We start from the raw sequence: 20,196 nt of genomic DNA, 5'->3' as shown, positions 1-20,196 counted from the left end.
TGTCGTTAAAGGTGCCCTAGAACTTTTTTTTAAAAGATGTAATATAAGTCTAAGGTGTCCCCTGAATGTGTCTGTGAAGTTTCAGCTCAAAATACCCCATAGATTTTTTTTATTCATTTTTTTAACTGCCTATTTTGGGGCATAATTAGAAATGAGCCGATTCAGGGTGTGTGGTCCTTTAAATCTGGTGCTCCACGCCCAAGAGCTCGCACTTGCCTTAAACAACATAAAAAAAGTTCACAAAACTAATATAACCGTCAAAATGGATCTTTATAAAGTGTTCGTCATGCAACATGTCTAATCGCGCAAGTACAGTGTTTATTTTGATGTTTACATTGATTCTGAATGAGTTTGAGGCTGTGCTCCGTGGCTAACAGCTAATGTTACACTGTTGGAGAGATTTATAAAGAATGAAGTTGTGTTTATGAATTATACAGACTGCAAGTGTTTAATAATGAAAATAGCGACGGCTCTTGTCTCCGTGAATACAGTAAGAAACAATGGTAACTTTAACCACATTTAACAGTACATTAGCAATATGTTAACGAAACATTGAGAAAGACAATTTACAAATATCACTAAAAATATCATGTTATCATAAATCATGTCAGTTATTATTGCTCCATCTGCCATTTTTTGCTATTGTCCTTGCTTGCTTACCTAGTCTGTTGATTCAGCTGTGCAGATCCAGACGTTCTGCCCTTGTCTAATGCCTTTCATAATGTTGGGAACATGGGCTGGCATATGCAAATATTGGGGGTGTACACCCCGACTGTTACGTAACAGTCGGTGTTGAGATTGAGATTCGCCTGTTCTTCGGAGGTCTTTTAAACAAATGAGATTTACATAAGAAGGAGGAAACAATGGAGTTTGAGACTCACTGTATGTCATTTCCATGTACTGAACTCTTGTTATTTAACTATGCAGAGGTAAATTCAATTTTTGAAGGGTAAGCCTTTGTTGGTAAATGGTATTTAAGGTGGCAATCACAAATCATAAAAGGATTTTGATAAATGATTATGAATCCCAGGTGAAAAAAAGTATACTTCTATAATGTACTCAAAGTGCTCTATTTTTGCGCACTAATTTTGTACTTAATATACTAAAAATTATTCTTTAGTGCTTCTTAAGATCATCTTAAGAACATCTAAGTGTACTCAACTGTGCTATTTTGAGACAGCATGAAATATGAACTTAAATGTGCTTTTAATCTCTGTATTTAAAAAATATACTTAGCTACCACTTGTAGTACACTGTGGGTTCAAATGTACTATAAGTAGTAACTAAATATATTTTTAAAGAAGAATTTTTAGTATATTAAGTACTGAATTAGTGCATGAAAATAGAGCCCTTTAAGTACATTATAGATTTTTTTTTTTTTTTTTTTTCCACCTGGGATAACAAACTAAATCAGAACTGTTTACTTTGAAATTGCCCAATGCAATGTGCCTTTAACTGATGACTGTCCTGACATGATGCACTGCTTCTGACTGAAATAAAATTTATTTTATAAATATCAAAAATGGCTTGCTATAATTTAATTCTTATTATATGTAACTTCTGACCATTACAGTAAAGCTAGTTAATTTCTAATCTGTGGCCTAAAAACTGAAATTTCTTTCTGTGTACAAAATGTCTTGCTATGCTAAAACAGCCCTTAAAAAGTCATTTTTGTACCAATGAATTTCCATAAATAAAATAAACACCTGAAGCTACTAACTTGTTGAATATGAGTGGGTCAGTGTCTAGTAAACAAGCCTTTTTACTCCAAAAGCAGTTACAATAATAGAACGATAGATAAAGGCAGTGTTGCCAAGTCTGTAGTTTCCCCGCAGAATTGGGCTACTTTAACATTGTTGCCGCAGGCTGTTTTTTTATGTCCGCAGGTTGAAGCAACCCCAAATAACATGATATTTCACCCCTGGAATGCGAAATTTACCAGGGGAGCCTTGCCTAAAATGTGGATTTTACCCCACGGAAAATGATATTTACTAGGGGAACCCCTGAAACGCGATTGGGCTTGTTTTGAGTAGCAATTGGGAGAGTTTTGTTGTGAAAACCTTTTGTTGTGAAATTTTTTTCCACGTGTCCTCATAATCTTTAATCAAAATAACCTTCGCTCCCTGTTGCAGTGACATCTCTTCTCTGGTTACGTTTTTTGGCGCAACCTGTCAATCACATGAGATCGCAGTAATAGCAAACCACAATACAATGATCCAATCAATTCCTGATGGACAAAAACAAGTCCCGTCCTACATTTTCTCTTGTTCGTACGAGAAGCAGTTTCACTCTGATATATGTCATGTAAGAATGAAAAGACAATAGCAACTTCCATTTAAAGAGAAGGAAAAAATATGCATTATGCATTGGTTAGTAAACTTGATTAAAACAGCTTTCAGACTGGGGATTTGATAGAGTACATACTGAGTGTCTCACTCTGAGTTAATGTTCCTATGGAAACCACTTTGGTGGCACATGTATGTTCCAGAGCCTTAGATGCATTAGGCATTCTTACATGCCATCTGTGGTGCCTCTCAAAAGTATGTGGCTTTATCAGACAAATAACCCCTAATCCCCCTAATCAAACCATTCATCTCTCCCCTCTCAATCTCTCCTGCTCGCTTTCACTGGGTCAATCTCAGCATGTTAGTAGAGATTTTCTATCTTTTATAGATTCTATTTTGTATGGACCGCAGGTTAGATGTGACTCTAGAGATGTGAGAGGGGGTAATCATACAGATAGGTCGGGGAGCTCTTTACAGCACTGTTGTCTTTCGCTCTCCATCACAGACACACACATACTCCCACACACAAACACAACAGGTCTATCTGCAGGAGCATGTGTTCACTAACAAGCAGCTCCCTTGGACTTTTTAAAGCTCATCCAGAGCCAGACACCAATCTGAGGTGTGCGTATATTTGTGTGAGTAATTTTAAGCATTTTGATATCACAGTTAGATCCTAGATCAACCCAGATCAATCTTGTTCTTTTTTTAACAACATATTAAATGAAAGTGGGCATGAAATGGAAGTCCCCATTGTCTTTTCTTCTTAATGTGATGTATATCTGAATGAAACAGCTACTTGAACAAGAAAAAATGTAGTCTGGGACTTGATTTAGTCCATCTGGAATTGACTGGATGGTTGTGGTTTGCTATTGCTGTGATCTTATGTGAGTGACAGGTTGTTCTGCCCTTGCCAGTAAACATGTCATCAAAGAAGGGAAGAGATGTCATTGCAAACTGGACAGACTTTCAACGGTGGTCCAGCAGCGGCAAACCGTTGGTGGTGTGCGTGCCACCCAAAAAATGCTGGCAGACTGACGGCAAAAAATGCTGGTGTGCCGATGGTGGTCTGACTGTGTTTAGCCGCTGACTTTGTGATGCTCAGAAAATGCTGGCGGACCGCGGGTCATTGTTAGCTGGGAATAGAGGGAAAGTTATTTTGGTTAGATTATGAGGACACATGAATGTATAAAAAATAAAATAAAAAATATATATATATATATATATATATATATATATATATATATATATATATATATATATATATATATATATATATATATATATATATATATATATATATATATATATATATATATATATATATATATATATATATATATATATATATATATATATATATATATATATATATATATATATATATATATATATATATATTTATTATATACATATGTATACAGACAAATTAGTTATAATAAATACTGCCATATCAAAAACACTGAAGAAAAAAAAGATTTGTCGGTTTTGATTTCATGGTGACTTAATATGAGTGGTTGAGGTATAGTCTAATGATAACTGCCTTATCCGCCTCTACCTCTTCTTCTTTCCTGGACTGATTGTTTAATTGCTTAAAAAGAAAATAACTAAGACAATGTGACAAACAAACAGTCTAATATATTATCAAATAATAGCAAAAACTTTTTAACTTAAAAAGGACTATATCAAATTGTTCATTCCAGCGCCAGATCGGATCAGATCAGATTTGTTTATTTATCGGATCAGATCAGATTTATTTATTTATTTATTTATTTGTTTATTTTTTAACGGAAATTAACATCCTATATGTGACGTGCCGGGCTCCGTACATTTGCATTAGGTGCAACATCACCTATGGGATGTTTTTAAAGGGTTAGTTCACCCAAAAATGAAAATAATGTCATTTATTACTTACCCTCATGCCGTTCCACACCCGTAAGACCTTCGTTAATTTTCGGAACACAAATTAAGATATTTTAGTTGAAATCCGATGGCTCCGTGAGGCCTCCATAGGGAGCAATGACACTTCCTCTCTCAAGATCCATAAAGGTACTAAAAACATATTTAAATCAGTTCATGTGAGTACAGTGGATCAATATTAATATTATAAAGCGACGAGAATATTTTTGGTGCGCCAAAAAAAAAAAAAAAAAAAACGACTTATTTAGTGATGGCTGATTTCAAAACATTGCTTCAGGAAGATTCGGGAGCATATCAGGGAATCGAATCATGATTCAGATCGCGTGTCAAACTGCCAAAGGCTGAAATCACGTGACTTTGGCGGTCCGAACAGTAGGCTAGATTCGATACACTGATTCATTTAAGCAGTGTTTTGAAATCGGCCATCACCATACCATTTCGTAATTTTGTTTCGTTTTTGGCACACCAAAAATATTCTCGTTGATTTATAATAGTAATATTGAACCACAAATAAATGACAGTATCTTCCTTCTTGTGCTAACCCTTTAAGTGTTATATATTGGTGGTTGTTTAATAGCCTATTTTTTTTTATCACTTTGAATAAGAACTATATTGTTTGTTTGATGCTAATTATATAACAAAAAGAAAGACTGATTAAACTAAATAACAGCCTGTGCTTGCAAAAATAACATTGTATACATATATTTTTTTTAATGTTTAAGTTAGTCATTTTCTTTCCACATTGCTAGAAAAGTAAGATACATCATATAGCCTATGTTTTATTATTATTATTATTATTATAGATGCAATATAGCATAGAAAACGTTGCAAAAAATAAAATAAAATAAATAATGCAGTCACGATGAGTGAGATGTATAAAAAACATGAGGCTACCTTGTTTTAATAGTGATATATATATATATATATATATATATATATATATATATATATATATATATATATATATATATATATATATATATATATATATATATATATATGTGTGTGTGTGTGTGTGTGTGTGTATGTGCAATCTGTCACGCACTGGAGCCTCATCAATAGGACACGCATGCGTGCAGTAACACCTATGAAGTAAACCAACATTGGAAAGTAAGTTGCTATGCCTAATTAAATACCCTGAAAGTTACTTTCGTTTTTTGAATCTAAAGTTGAGTTTATCCGCTTACTTACCCTTAAACAAACGCGGGTATGTCAACCTGTTTTCTGTAATGAAGCACTGTTTGATTTGATTGGAATGACGAACTGTTTGAAAACACCCATGTGGTCAGAAACTCCGCCCTCTTACAATACTTACCAGGAAGAGACTCAAATGTGTGTTTTCGTGTCAAACAGGCTCTCGAATGTTTCGACAAAAGCAAAAACAAATCAGCGATCAAAGTTTTGTTTTGCTGGAGCTTAAACAGTGAAAATGGATTCACTATCTGTTGAAGAACTTTCTTGTCCTGTGTGCTGCGACATCTTCAATGTTCCTGTTATTTTATCTTGTAGTCACAGTGTCTGTAAAGAGTGTCTTCAACAGTTCTGGAGAACCAAGACAACTAAGGAGTGTCCTGTCTGTAGGAGAGCCTCACAACATCAACCGCCAATTAATCTGGCATTAAAAAACTTGTGCGAGTCATTCCGGAAAGAGAGAAATGAGAGGCGTTCATCAGGGTCTGAGGAGGTCTGTAGTTTACACAGTGAGAAACTCAAACTCTTCTGTCTGGAGGACAAACAGCCTGTGTGTGTAGTGTGCTTTACTTCACAACAACACGACAATCATAAATTCAGGCCCATCAGTGAAGCAGTTTCATCATATAAGGTAAGACAGATTTATATTTGAGGATTGAAGCTTGTCATTAATAATTTTCTCAGTACCATTTTGCTCATATTACATGCATGAACATTTTACAGAAATATCTGGTGTCTTACACTGAAGATGTTCACATCAAATTCTAGGAGGAGCTCAATACAGCACTGATGTCCTTAAAAGTGAAACTTAAACACAAAGAAAACATTAAAGAAGAGTTTGAGAAAACACTTCGACACATCAAGGTGAGGATGACTCTTTAACATGTTTGCATATTTGATAAGAACAGATTAATTGGTTTGTCTGATATAATGTCATGTTCCTTTATTGACTGGAACACAAAATGTTAAATGCAGGATGACACTTACCCATGAATGTCTTAATTTTTGCAACCATTATAACATTTAATTTCATTGACATCATTGATTTCTTCAGTTTTAGAAATTTACTTAATTCATATTAAGATGTTTATTTCACTTAATCGCAGTGTGAGGGGAAACATTTTAACCTTTCACTAGGGGTGGTTGATATGACAAATTTTATATGAGTTATCTTGTTTCACAATAACAATGTATATCACAATATGGTTATTTTTGCTTTAAATAAAGTTTTCTATTTCAAAATTTTGATACCATTGAAATTTCATAAATCTCATCAATGTCAATATTACAAAAAAAAAAAGAACTGAAGACAAACAGAGATAAACTAGTAAAATATGAACAAAGAAACTTACTAAAATAAGACAAAAACTACAATAGAACAAACACACAAATGAATTAGACCTACCTGAAAAACATCAAACACTAGATAGGCCTATAAACACACTATATACATTGTAGGCTATAAAGTAATCAAATGTACAAAAACACTGCATAGTCTTTACTGTGTAAATTAAATATACTTTTATACTTATAAAATTACAAAAGCTATTCATTCAAGAGCATTGAGATTGTCTGATTAAAATTAAATGACACAGACAGCAGCAGACTTATTAGGCTGCTATCACTTCAAAGTCTGCATGAAATCAAAATTTACTTTGTTAGTGCATATTACTAGTCTTGTGGTGAACAATTAATCTGTGTAAGTTAATACACAGAAAAAATAGTTTGTCGCGGTAATCTTTAATCAAAATCTGAAAAGTTACTTCTGGTCTGGAATAGCGTTCCTTCTCTGATGACATCAGCCCTTCTCTATTCAATTTTCCATTTCACTTGGAAATACGTCACGACACTGGAGAAAAAACGTTTGCAACTTGCAGTTCATGGGGACTTTAAGACCGAATGCACTGATCTTATATATTGATATACATGTGCTTTCTTTCTCAACTGTTTACAAGGATACTCGCATTTTGACATATACAAGTGTGAATTTGACCATTAAAGCCAAATAAGGCGCCAAAAACAACTCCGTTCAATGAGTTGTATGAGTAGTGGCTTCATATTGCATTTGAATGATTTAAAATCACTTGTTTTTAAACCGCAAAGCTTAAAATGCATTCAAATATTAAGATTTCATGATTGCACAGTGAGCATAACCGCGATAGAGATGATAGTCCAAAATCTCTACCGATTGACAATTTTCTACTGGTTAATCATGACTACCACCCCTATCTTTCACGTAAATCGAAGCCTCTGATTGCTGGTTGCTTCGGCAGTGGGCGGGACTAACATGTAAGCAGAAGTCCCATTGGCTAGTGCTCTGCTCACCTTCCACAAAACACTTTCCAGTGAATCATTTTAGGCACAGACAATGTGATTATTAATATTTATAAGCCCAATTGTTGACAACCTCCCTCTTGAGGGAAGATGTGTTTGACTCTTGTAAGTTAATGCTGTATAGATGAAAATATTTTACATTTAAATAACTTTAATAGAGTTGTTATTTGTTGGACCTTTGCATTATTATTTCACATAATGTCTTTTTCGCAGAAACACCGAATGATCAATAATGTCTCAAGCATCACCAGCATCCTGGAGGCCCACTGCCCTGCAAAGTTTATATCCAACCTGCTTCAGCTTATGATTTTCAAGTGATTCTTAAGAGCTTGATTAGCTGGTTCAGATGTTTTTGATTAGGGTTGGAACTAAACTGGAGCTAAACAGTGGCCCTCCAGGAGCAGGATTTAAGAAAATTAAAGTTGTAGTTAACTAACATCTTAGTTGCACATGTAGCACATGTACCAAATCCCAATTTTATTGCCTGAAAACAGTTCATGACATCACATGTGGAGCACCTGTGAGTATAAAAGGGTATCTGTAGTACTCTGCATCATGGAGTTAATGCTATGGGGAAACAATACATAGTGCAACAATGCATAGTGCTAGCGCTACTAAGTACCAGCTCTAAGGCAAAATAGTTCATCTATATCAGCACCTTGACAAAGCTCTTAGGGAGTAGCCTACCATAGGGAGTATATTCTATGACCTTCGATATTACCACTACTTCCAGGGAAGAATGCAACCCTCAACTTGATGAGGAGGGATGCAAACACAAGAACAGCATAATATAATTGCCTAAAACTCCAGCTATCGAAACTCAACCCCTAGGGAAACTACAGGGGAGCTTTAGCTCCATTTACATACCCTAGAGCAGTTAGGGGAGAGTGCTCAGGCCCTGTTTGAGCAAAGATACTTTACCAGGATCTAAATTATCTCACTCGTCTAAATTATAGAGTGCTATAATAACAAGGAGATATGTTATCAGGCATCTTTGCTACTTATCAGGTTCTTTGAACAAGGATCATACTTGGAAGATTTTACGTGGTATCAACCAAAGGGTAGCAGATGACCCTACTTTAAGATGCAAATACATTTGGGGAGGGAGGTACCTAAACAGGGAATAAAAATCATCCACCATACTCCAGTTCACCTTACTCAACCCTGAGGAGTGTCCAAAAAGCAGCCTACAAAAGGGAGTATGCAAGCCATCAAACCCTCAGTAATTAGCTTTTCCGGCTGTAACCTTTGATGGTGCTGCTTCTCCAAGGGGGAGCCTACATCCTTACTCATACTCAGGAAAGGGAGAAAAATAAGAGAGGATAACACAGTGGGACCAGTAATTCTAATCACCAAATCTGTTCCTGGAGATCTACCTACCTGCAAAGTTTAGCTCCAACTCTGATAAAACACACCTGAATCAGCTAATTAAGATCTCCAGGAACACTTGGTAATTACAGACAGGTGTGTTGAGCAGGGCAGGAGCTAAACTCTGCAGGAAGGTAGATCTCCAGGAACAGGGTTGGGCACCCCTGGTCTATACTCTAAACCCCAAGGGAGCCACAGGGAACTTGAGCCCTACTAAAAGACCCCAGTATAACTGGGGGAGAGCAGCTCAACCCCCACCTTAAGTAAAAAAAACTTTACCTAAGACCTGTTATGGCTATCGCTCCATTCTTTCCTTTAAGCATAAGACCATAGTAGGCAGTTTGCCTCAGCAACAGCAGGACCCAAGTTACAGGGCACAGTCGCTTGTCCCTCATCCCTCGAGAAGAGTGCCAAGCTTAAGCGGAGCTTCCTCATTTTAAACTTGTCACAATGGGTGCATCCAGCTCCATCGAGTTCTGAATGCAGGTACTCCACTCCCAAACACAATGCACAGATCATATGTGTCCTCAGGTGTCCTGAAAGATTTGTTGCCTGATTCCATTTTGATCACCTTCACCACATGTTAAACATAAAAATGGCTCCTGAAGAAAAAATGCTGATGTGTATTACAGGCGCCCTTTTATACTCTTCATGCTGCTCCAGAATAAGTTGAGTGTTTGAGATGATTGAAGTGAATGTAAATGTATTTCAGTCTCAAGCTGAGCACACAGAGCATGAGATTAAACAGCAGTTTGAGAAGCTTCATCAGTTTCTCAGAGATGAAGAAGAAGCTACAATCACTGCATTGAGGGAGGAAGAGGAGCAGAAGAAGCAGATGATGAAAGAGAAGCTGGAGGAGATAAACAAACATATCTCAGACCTTTCACACACAATCAAAGACATGGGGGAGATGAAGAAAGCCAATGACATCTGCTTTCTGAAGGTCTGATTTCAGATCATTGGTTGATCACTGATTCATTGATTGAGTTCTTGATGATAAATTATGTGTTTGTTCTGCAGATGTTTCCAGTCTCAATGGAAAGGTGAGTGATCTGATCCTATCTCTGGTCTCTCTGGTTCTGATCTAAAGCCACTGTAGCTATGACTCCTGAATGTTCTTCCAGAGTCCAGAGCTCACAGCCCGATCCACAGATGGTTTCTGGAGCTTTGATTCATGTGTCATGTTACTTGGGAAACCTGCCGTTCAGAGTCTGGAAGAAGATGCAGGACACCGTCCAAAACAGTGAGTCTGCAGAAGAGCTGTGCTCTTACACATACAGTGGAAATGATGGCTGGGGCTCATATTAAAAAACTTGGCATTCGGTGTGAATAATAATAACTAGGTATTTTATGTTGGCTTGATAAATTTAAATAGTTTTAAAAGCATGAAGTTTGTAGGTTTTAAGGCCATGCTGTCGCTCAGTAACTGATAGATTGCTATGCATTTGTTATGGTGTATTGCTAGCATGTTTTTTACATGATCCTACTAGCATGTTTTAGCATGTTTATAGCATGCAAGCATACTTTAGCAACGTTGCTATACTTTTCTATTGTTTTAACATGTAGCTAGCCTGTCCTAAGTTAGATAGCTCATATTTGAAATGTATAAAAATTTAAAAAATGTAGTCACAGAATAATAATAATACAGAAAATGTTAATACTAATATTAATAATAATTTCTCAAGCCAACATAATTAGTTAATAAGTCAGGCACAATCGATGGTAACAAACTATTTTAAAACAAAATACAGACTATAAGAATAATAAAATGTAGATGATCAGATGCTGCTGCATATCAGACACATACCTTCTTCTATATCATAATTCTCAACAGATTGAATTTTTTTTTTTTTTTTTTTTTTTTAACTTTCACAATTTTTTTTTTTTTCTCTTGATGGGACACAAATGTCTGAATGAAAATGTCAGAGGAAAATGTATGATGTGTTTGATTAATATTAGGAGTGTAATTAATTCCTAATAATCTGATTGTGTCTCATCAGCTCCTGTGATTCTGGATCCAAACACAGCTCATCCAGATCTCGTCTTGTCTGATGATCTGACCAGTGTGAGATGGAGTGGTAACAGACAACCACCTCCTGATAATCCAGAGAGATTTGACCTCTATTCCTGTGTGCTGGGTTCAGAGGGTTTCAAATCAGGAACACACTGCTGGGATGTGGAGGTTAAAGAGGGTTTACGTTGGAGTCTTGGAGTAACTACAGCATCAAACCAAAGGAAGGGACGTGAATTCTTCAACACTGATGTCTGGAGTGTGCGGTACGGACTGTCTGAACGGTTTGGCTGTCGTGTTAGACAGAAGCTTGAGAGGGTGAGAGTGTATCTGGACTATGACAGAGGAACGGTGTCATTCTCTGATCCTGTAACTAACACACATCTACACACATTCACAACCATCTTCACTGACACACTCTTTCCATTCTTTCGTTGTTTTGACCCTCTGAGGATCTTACCATTCAATAGTCAGTAAACGTTACTACGGTAGCTCAGGATCTTCCTGCTTTTAATATTTAATCCATATCACATGAATAGCGCTGGGTTTTAATTTTGTGTATCATATGTATTTTTCAAATGCCGCCATACCGGTGCGTAGCTGAAACTATTGCTAAACTATAAGAGCGCTATGTAGAGTGTTTTAAGAGGGGACCTCTTTAAACTGCATACCCTTTTTTACTAATGGTTATAACTTTTTAACAACAATACTCTTTTTAACTTACTCTCTTTAACATGGCAAATATCAGCCCTATGATTTTCTTGCTGCAGGAAACGTGTAAGGAATAAATGAAAAGCAGAGCTGCGCAATGAATCACATTACAATATGGACTAGTGTCTGTGAATACAAACCGAATTCCAGAAAAGTTGGGATGTTTTTTTAAATTTGAATAAAATGAAAACTAAAAGACTTTCAAATCACATGAGCCAATATTTATTCACAATAGAACATGGATAACATAACAAATGATTAAACTGAAAAATTTTACAATTTATGCACAAAATGAGCTCATTTCAAATTTGATAAAAACGTTAAAAACATCTCAACTTTTCCGGAATTCGGGTTGTATTAAAGCTCAAAAAGACAGCTATTAAAATCTGAAGACTGCATGTTCTGTGTGCCTCTGTGTGAATGCATGCCAGAGTTTCATCAACTACACATTGAAGCAAAGGGCGTAGGGCTGTCGCGATAACCAAAATATTGTAATACCATGATGCTGACGAGACAACAGCAGAGGAATGGAAGAAACCTCCACAACCGCGATGTTCACATTTTTTTTTTTTCATAAAGCCTTCTTGTTCTACACTTCATGCACATTTACTGAATGTTAAACAATCTAATAATAACAAAAGAAAAGAATGTAATTTTTACCAACCAAATGGCTCTTTTTTTGTGATTTGCATTATGATTTGTACAGAGGCTCTGTAGTATTGCACTAAACAAGCCTGAACAGACAGTGAGTCAGAGAGAGATTGATTGAAGGCCTGCGATTACCTGCGTCTATCCTTTTTCAGGTAAAGTTATGTATTCATGAAAAAAATAAGTTTCCATGTCTGAAGAGGAAAGCGATATCTTAGTAGTATCATTTAAAGGTTTAAGGGTATTTCTCATGAATGGTGTCAGCGCTAGCCAATGCATTGAATCAGTGCCATGGGTCTCTATGAAGCTTCAGCGTTACCCCAGCGACGTCTCAAGCCGATGACATCACTTGGACCAGGCCCACTGAACATGCCCCAGTTTCTTGACTCCACCCCCATGTCAAAACAATGCCATAAAGTGAAACGCACAGAAAAGTGAAGCCAAAGAGAAAACGTTATTGTGAACTCACATTTGACTAAAATTCTGATTAAAAGGAGTGTTAATTATTACTCATGTTAATTCAGTTAATAAGTAGGTGTGACCGGGGAAAATATGTCAAAAATTGAATTCGGCTTGAGTTGTGAACGGTCGCCCCAGATGATGTCCATACATGTCCTCTCAGCAAATCATGTCCAAGTCGCAAAATCAAAAGAAAGATATTTTATAAATAATATATTTTGTACAAAGAAAATGAAGCGTATAAAATTAAATTGTCATCATTTACTTACCCTTATTCCAAAACTGTATGGCTTTCATGCTTTCATGGAACACGAAAGGAGAGTTCTTTGCTGTATGGCTGAAAGAGTTCAACTCAAAAATGAATCATTATCATAAAAAAGGAAAGTTATATGGGTGGAATGTCATGAGGGTGAGTATATTGACAGCAGTATTTTTATTTTATTTTTTTATTTTCACAATTTTCTTCCAAATAAACGTGCCTGGAAATTTAACTTTTTTGTAAGTCTATTATACTCAGTGCTAATATTCTCTTTATTGTAATACAGTAATTTTTAATTGCCACAAAACACCTGTTTTCTACAGATTTAGAGCTATTAAAATAGTATTAGCCTATTACTTTTACAAACATGAGGCAGTGTCATTGTAAACAGAGATGATATAGAAACAACTTCAGTCATAAAAGTAAACAATGAAAAACTGATATTCTCCAGAACAACAATGTAACACCCTCTTGGAACAACAACTCTCAAAAATCCCCCGGTGAAAGTGTTCATGAAATAGCGATGAACCCCTAAAGCAAGCCAGATGTCTGACAAATTTCTCCCCCAACCCCCCCATCCCCTGTGAGTGTTTACAATGGACTAGTCACAGTCTCATAACTAACATACATTCCTAAAACACATATACACACCCTAATGCACACCCAACCTGGGGCATTTTTTACTATCAAGCATAGAGGCAGTAAAACTGCTTAATTAAACCATTAATATTTCATGAGCTCTGGAGAGCTGTGGAGGGGCCATGAGCTAGCATTGGCAACGTTAAGAGAACGAGAGCGAGAGAGTGAAAAAGACAGACCATCCGTCCAGTAGAGATAAGCACTGTGCTTATCCTTCTCACAGCAGTGGGAGCAGTTTTATAAGCTGCACATCTATAAACGATTGTGCCCCTGGTGGCCATACATGCTCATAACATATACCCCCACACGCAGTGACAGAGTGCCGCCCGCACAACCGTTTACAGCCATCCACAATGAAATGGCTCAGCATGAAACGGCTCACTAGTGTGCAGGACTGTGTGTGTGTGTATGAGAGAGAGAGAAAAGAAACACGACTATAACAAAACAGTGATAAGTTAAATCTTGTTATTGTGCCTGATGAAGAACTGCAGACTATGGGGGCAGTCCATTTAAATTCCTTCGTTTAGCAACATTACAGCCAAGCTATTATGAGCTCCGCTCTCACTTCAAAGCAGCTTGCTGAGAAATAACAAGTATGTGCTTTCATCTTGCTTAACCAAAGCTCTCTGAGACACATCGGTCTCGAATAATGAAAAAGTGCAAGTCATGAGGACAGGATTTTCTTCTCTCTGTTGTTGTCACCTCACACCTCTTTCTCACTTGACTCCTCTTCCATTCTGTCTCTCAAATCCAGCCCATAATCTGTCACTGCTCTGAGCTGCAAGAGATGAATCTACTCCTCTCCCATGATGCCTTGCCTCTGAGCAATGGGTCACATTCACACAATAGTCACGCCTTTAGCATTTTAAGATGGAATGCACACTCTCTCCCTCATGAGTCCCTCTATTTAACTCTCCACTTTCCCTCTTAGGAATCAGAGGAAGGTGGGCCACTTCCACCTAAGGAGGATGTGGGAGGAAGCACATCTCCAAATTGGCCACACATAAAACGGACAGCCTGCCATTAAGACTGAGCTGGGGATATCCATGAAGTGATAGGTCTTAGAGAGTAGCTTCGTAATGATGCACAGCCTGTCTTTCAAAAGTCATCTTTCATTTGCCTTTATATCCTGGCTCCATCCAGTGGGCTCAGCCGGACATTCCTGGCTGGCCTCCCAAGCTCATGATCAATTTATGAGATGTTCACTCTTTATCATGCCCTCCGTCCATCTATTCATCTGCCTTGCTTGTCTTAGGGGCCATTCACATAAGTTCTTGCTATACATGCATTAGACAGTGTCTTTGACTGTTGTGATGTCATCTTCTTTTTTTTTTTTTCTTCTTTTTTTTTTAATACTCAACAATGAGGATGGGCCACTGGCCGCTGAGAATTTTACATATTGATCTTGTTCATCCATTTTTATGCCTTTCATGTTTAAATTTTTGGTTTACTGATGTTAAATGACAAAATAACCTTATAAAATGTATACACTACACGGTTGAGTACACAGTGCATAATTAAGTACATAGTATAGTGCATCATTTGAACCATAACTAATGTTATCTAGCTGGCTAACAGATGCGGTTTTGTTGAAATTACAAAAATAATTTGTGATAAGAATGTTGGTAAAAACACATCGGAAACATCAAGAATGTGTTGTTGAAAATTACAAACCAGTATGTAATGTTATGCATCGGATGCTATCATTTTCCAGCAAAAGTGTGTTATGCATTTATGGAGTTACATTTATACACTGTAAAAAAATATTTTCATGATTTGTTATCACAAAATTTCTTCTTTTGTCAAATCAACTTCAATTATTAAGTTAAATAATTAAGTTTAGTTAAACAAAAAACTTAATATTTAATGAAAAATGTAATATGTTTACTAAATATATACACTGCTGTTTAAAAGTTTGGGGTTGATAAGATTTTTTTAATGTTTTTTAAATGAAGTCTCTTATGCTCACACACACATGTAGGCTGCATTTATTTGGTGAAACATTTAGTAAAAACTGTAATGTTGTAAAATATTATTACAAATTAAAAGAACTCTTGTAATTAACAAGACGTAATGTAATTGTAATTAACTCCTGGAATGGCAAAGTTGAATTTTTGCAAGCTTCCGTGTCACATGATCCGTCAGAAATCATTCTAATATGCTGATTTTCTTATAATCGCTGTTGAATTTTTTATTTTTTTTTTCTCTGGATTCTTTGATGATGAAAGTTCAAAAGAATAGCATTTATCTTTTGTAACATTATAAGTGTCTTTACTGATCAATGTAATGTATCCTTGCTGATTAAAAGAGTTGCTCATTTAAAAAATCTTACTGACCCCAATCTTTTAAATGGTAGAGTAAATGCCTTGCTAATCTGTTAAATTGATAATTAGTTTGTGGTGAGTCCAGTGAAAATGTTGACATGGCAAGTAAAAATCTGAACTGCTGACTAGTTAGAATGTTCTCTGTATCAGTGTTTCTATATATTATGTATAATGTCAATTTTACTTACATATTCTATATATGTAAGCAAAATGGACATTATAACGAAAATACACCTAAATTCATCTCCATTTCATTTTTGGAAGGCAAGAACATATTCTGTGAGAACGGCTCTTTTATCATCTTGATCAACTGTTTAACAATCACTCATATTATCCATAACATGCCTTTAGTGTTAATTTTTTTCAGTCAGTTTTGGACACTGTAAGGAGTGTTTTTCTGCTAGTTTTTTTTTTAACTAGCAGGAAAAAATGAAGGCATATAAGGGAAGAAGAAGAAGAAAAAGGAGGAGAAAGGTCACATAGTGCGATGGGCTGAGTGATCTTCCACACCAATGGCTGTAGGGGTTGAGTTTCTGTGCCACATCCACTCTTGGAAAAGAGATCACATCATAGCTCTGAACTCAGTAACCGGCCCCATTCCCTTCCTAATAATCAATCTCCAAGTGCAGCACCACTGCTATCCCGTGTCACTCCCAGAGTATGTCTGCCGCATCAACTGTCCCACGGGCCGATCCGATAACCCTATCTGAACCCTCACAGGATCACACATGGCGCCAAGAAGCCAAGGTCACCCAGCTAGGACTCATCAGCTGAAACCTAAAACTCCTTTTTTCTCTCTTCTCTTTTTTTAACCTCCATCAGTTCTCTCTGAACTCTCATTTCTTCAGCCTCGATTGTTCTGTTGCTTTGCAACTATATATGACAAGCTACCAACTCCACAGTGGTAGAACAACATTTTTTAATTCAATAACCATTGAACCACGCTGAATTATAACGAGATAAAAACTGTTAGCTCACCACTTGTGTCAGTGTCAGTGGTTCCTTCTTTCACAACAGGGATGCAGTTCTCCAAGTAGACCCCATCTCGATAGCATCCATTGGTATCTTTGTCCGGCGGAGGCTGGTCCCAACATTGGCATGGCGTCTGCATGATGCCACAGGGCCGATTGGAGGTACTATAGGTCAGGCAATCCTCCAACCATTGGCACAACATTTGACAGGCAGCCATGCTGGGGTTACGCTTCCCAACCACAAGATACTCCACCTTAAATTCCCCATCCCCATTCCTGGACCCGGCACCTGCTCTGGGCAGCCCTTTCCGGATCTGCAAGAATTGTTTCCCAGCTTCCAGGAAGGCAACGTGGGTAGAGGCATCACACAGCTTCACCACCTCGTCGAAGCTCTCCATTCCGAGAAAGGTTCGTGTCGTCTCCAAGAAGGAGTCAAACTGGAAGGTTCGGTGTTGTCGGGGAATGCAGTCTCTGGTTGGTTTTGTGACCTTGATGAAAATGGTGTAGCGACGTGGGTCGGGGTTCTGCAGGGTCCAGGAGCAGGGCGTACTGGGAAATACAGAGGACGAGAGGAAGAATCCAAAGAAGCGACTCTGGACCAGAGTGGAGCAGGTGTCAGACTCCGGACCAGAGGGGGCAGCGTTGAGCATGTCCAACCGCAGCAGTTGAAGAAGAGGTATCAGCAGCACCAACGATGAACAGTTCCGTAAAAATTTTGATATCATGGCTGTAAACGACAAAACGGTTTGCAGAAAGGGGTGAGGCTGAAGATATCTGAACTCTTTTTTTCCTGCGTCTTTTCTTGTGAACGTAGGATTAACAGCCTTGTTTTGTTGACAAGCCAATATTCTCAGATGTTTGCGGGACCATCTGAACCGACAGCTCAGGATGAGAGGGAACTTTGGCTCATTGATCCAGTTTGCTGTCCATGATGCCAAACGCCCTCAGAGAGATCTGCAGGATTAGAGAAGACAGAAAAAAGACTGTATGAGCCAGATGGGAAAACAACAGCAATTATCTATTGACCAGATAAAAGTGAACATAATAACTTCAGAAGTGTGTAGACACCGACATGGCTGACTATGGTACTTAGGAATTACCACGCTGGGCTTTATCGATCGAGAAGTGCCACACCTGTGCTTCACATTCAAAAAGAACTCTTTGTTCCCTGTGAAGCAGTCACTTTCTACAAAAACGTCATCCTCAATCTTGTATTTCATCAGTGAGCTCAATAATTTGTCCAATTATGGGGCAATCAATTACAAAAATATGAACACCTGCTGTCATTCATTATTTCCAGTGCATTTGCTTCATGCCAAAATGATCAATAGCCCCAGTCCTCAGCAAATCATTAGGCTAAAAGCGGCTGGATCATCTCTCAGACAGGCCTGATTGTCATTTTTTTCCTGACAATTGAGTGTCTTGTGCAGTCTTACAGCACTTAAAGACAAGAAATATGTGAGGTCATATGCAAGAGCAGTAGACAGACATCTTGGAGACTATTCTGATGTAATCGCAACATTTCCATGTGTCATTAGTCACTTTACAAAGTGAGCACCCCGGCACCAGGCTCACCCCAAGAGCCATATACTATACAGGAAGATACCATGCAGATTTTATTCTAGGTTAATCATCCTTATCTAAAGGCATTAGCTTTGTTCCTCATATTCGGCATGCTAAGAAATGAGACGAACCCAGACGGGGAAAAAAAAGTGCACTGAGTCATATGGGTTTTAAATACGCTAAATACTGGAGGATTCTGAAAATGGATGAAGAACAATGGGAAGCTTCACATTAAGTGATGTGATATTTATAATAATCATCATTTCTGTAATATGCGTAATGAATATGTTCAGCAAACTTAGTACGTTCCTTCCTCTCAGTATCTTTAATAAATATAGCAGTCGCTATCTCTGTATATAGCAGAGTATTGTCTGAGATTAGGAGTTTCCACATCCTGGATAATGCTGTTATGAATGTGTGTGGGTGAGATCGATGTGTGTGTCTATGAGAGTGTGCATTCTTTAGCAAATGAATGAAACCAAAAGACTGTATGTTGTCTTATGATATTCATTCAAGTTTCACAAGCCTGTTTCACAAATGTTTCCACTGAAGCAATGTCAACTTGCTGTTCAATAAGTGAGTCAGATTCAGTTTGGACACCCCTGGTTTAAGTGTATTTATTTTTGTAAAACACTAACTCCCAAACCTTAACCTCTTTCACTACAGTTTGCAATGCTGGAGTCCCAGTGACATGGCCTAGAGTAAAAAAAAAGAAAAAAAAAGGCAGACCAAAATACGTGGATGTGACTGAATGCGCAGGTGGTTTCGTTTTTTATGGGCAGATAATATAAAAAAAGCTCCAATTGATCTCAGCATGACCTCAAACATTGCCTTACACAGACACACACACACACACACACAATGGCACATATCTGTTTGGTCCAAGATAAGCTATGTTCAGGATGCTCAGAGCAAAAGTCTTCAAGTGAAAGAGTGGGTGTTTTTTGAACAGAATAAACAGTGCTTTTTATGCCAGTGGTATCCGTAATGAAGCTGGAGGGTGTAATCATCTAATCCATGGCTTAACTTAGCCTTGATGTTAACCAGGACATTCTCAAGGCTGAACAGGGGTGGTTATACACTGTTTTTAGGGGGGCTTTGTCTGATGTCTCAGCACCCTTAAAACTATAATCACATATCTGAAAGATCAGGCCAATATTGCTTCAAGAAAATTTATAATTTTCACATGGTTTTTAAGTCTTATCAATTTAAAAATTCAAGTGATTTTCAAGCACAAGACGGCGTGAACGTAACTTAATTCAGTACTCGTGTGCTGTGATAGATCGTTTCTGTGCACGCACACAAAAAGCCGCCTCTCAGACAGCACAAGAGTACACACAAAATTATGTTGAGTATCCATGTAAACACAGTTGGTTATGTCTTAAGTGAACGAAAATATCGGATGTGTGTATATATAACTGTCTTTAAATGACAGCAGCCTCATAAATCTTCTGTTTCCTATGTTAATAATGTTAAACAACAAAAGATAAAGAAAATAAATAACTAAATAACT

At 37.2% G+C, this 20,196-nt stretch overlaps 2 protein-coding genes across 9 annotated transcripts in view; one reads left to right on the top strand and one right to left on the bottom strand.

Annotated features, from left to right (window-relative positions):
• adgrb1a (adhesion G protein-coupled receptor B1a) overlaps window positions 1-20,196 on the bottom strand; it is a 113,224-nt gene that overhangs the window by 65,576 nt on the left and 27,452 nt on the right. For all 6 annotated transcript variants that reach the window (XM_067404818.1, XM_067404844.1, XM_067404827.1 and 3 more), the window contains exon 2: window positions 17,128-18,074. In XM_067404818.1, coding sequence (XP_067260919.1) covers window positions 17,128-17,845 — 718 coding nt within the window. In that variant the 5' untranslated portion in view covers window positions 17,846-18,074. The remainder of the gene's footprint in view (window positions 1-17,127; window positions 18,075-20,196) is intronic.
• Window positions 5,527-16,419, top strand: LOC137032877 (nuclear factor 7, brain-like). 3 transcript variants are annotated; one of them, XM_067404880.1, is made up of 7 exons: window positions 5,527-6,027; window positions 6,165-6,260; window positions 9,811-10,041; window positions 10,119-10,141; window positions 10,223-10,341; window positions 11,099-11,427; window positions 14,757-16,419. In XM_067404880.1, exons 1-7 carry the CDS (start codon window positions 5,635-5,637, stop codon window positions 14,850-14,852), a joined length of 1,287 nt encoding a protein of 428 aa, XP_067260981.1. In that variant the 5' UTR covers window positions 5,527-5,634; the 3' UTR covers window positions 14,853-16,419. The 3 variants fall into 3 exon arrangements, with proteins under 3 accessions (XP_067260981.1, XP_067260972.1, XP_067260988.1); XM_067404871.1 differs by lacking the exon at window positions 14,757-16,419 and having other exon boundaries at window positions 11,099-14,704; XM_067404887.1 differs by lacking the exons at window positions 9,811-10,041; window positions 14,757-16,419 and having other exon boundaries at window positions 11,099-14,704.

This window comes from Chanodichthys erythropterus, chromosome 2 (assembly GCF_024489055.1).
Source record: "Chanodichthys erythropterus isolate Z2021 chromosome 2, ASM2448905v1, whole genome shotgun sequence".
NCBI lineage: Eukaryota > Metazoa > Chordata > Actinopteri > Cypriniformes > Xenocyprididae > Chanodichthys > Chanodichthys erythropterus.
This window is presented reverse-complemented; position numbering and strand designations above follow the sequence as displayed.

Coding starts and splice junctions, on each gene's coding strand:
- LOC137032877 (XM_067404871.1), top strand. CDS start 5,635: ATGGATTCACTATCTGTTGAAGAACTTTCTTGTCCTGTGTGCTGCGAC. Junction 10,042..10,118: donor ATGACATCTGCTTTCTGAAG/GTCTGATTTCAG, acceptor TTTGTTCTGCAG/ATGTTTCCAGTCTCAATGGA. Junction 10,142..10,222: donor TTTCCAGTCTCAATGGAAAG/GTGAGTGATCTG, acceptor ATGTTCTTCCAG/AGTCCAGAGCTCACAGCCCG.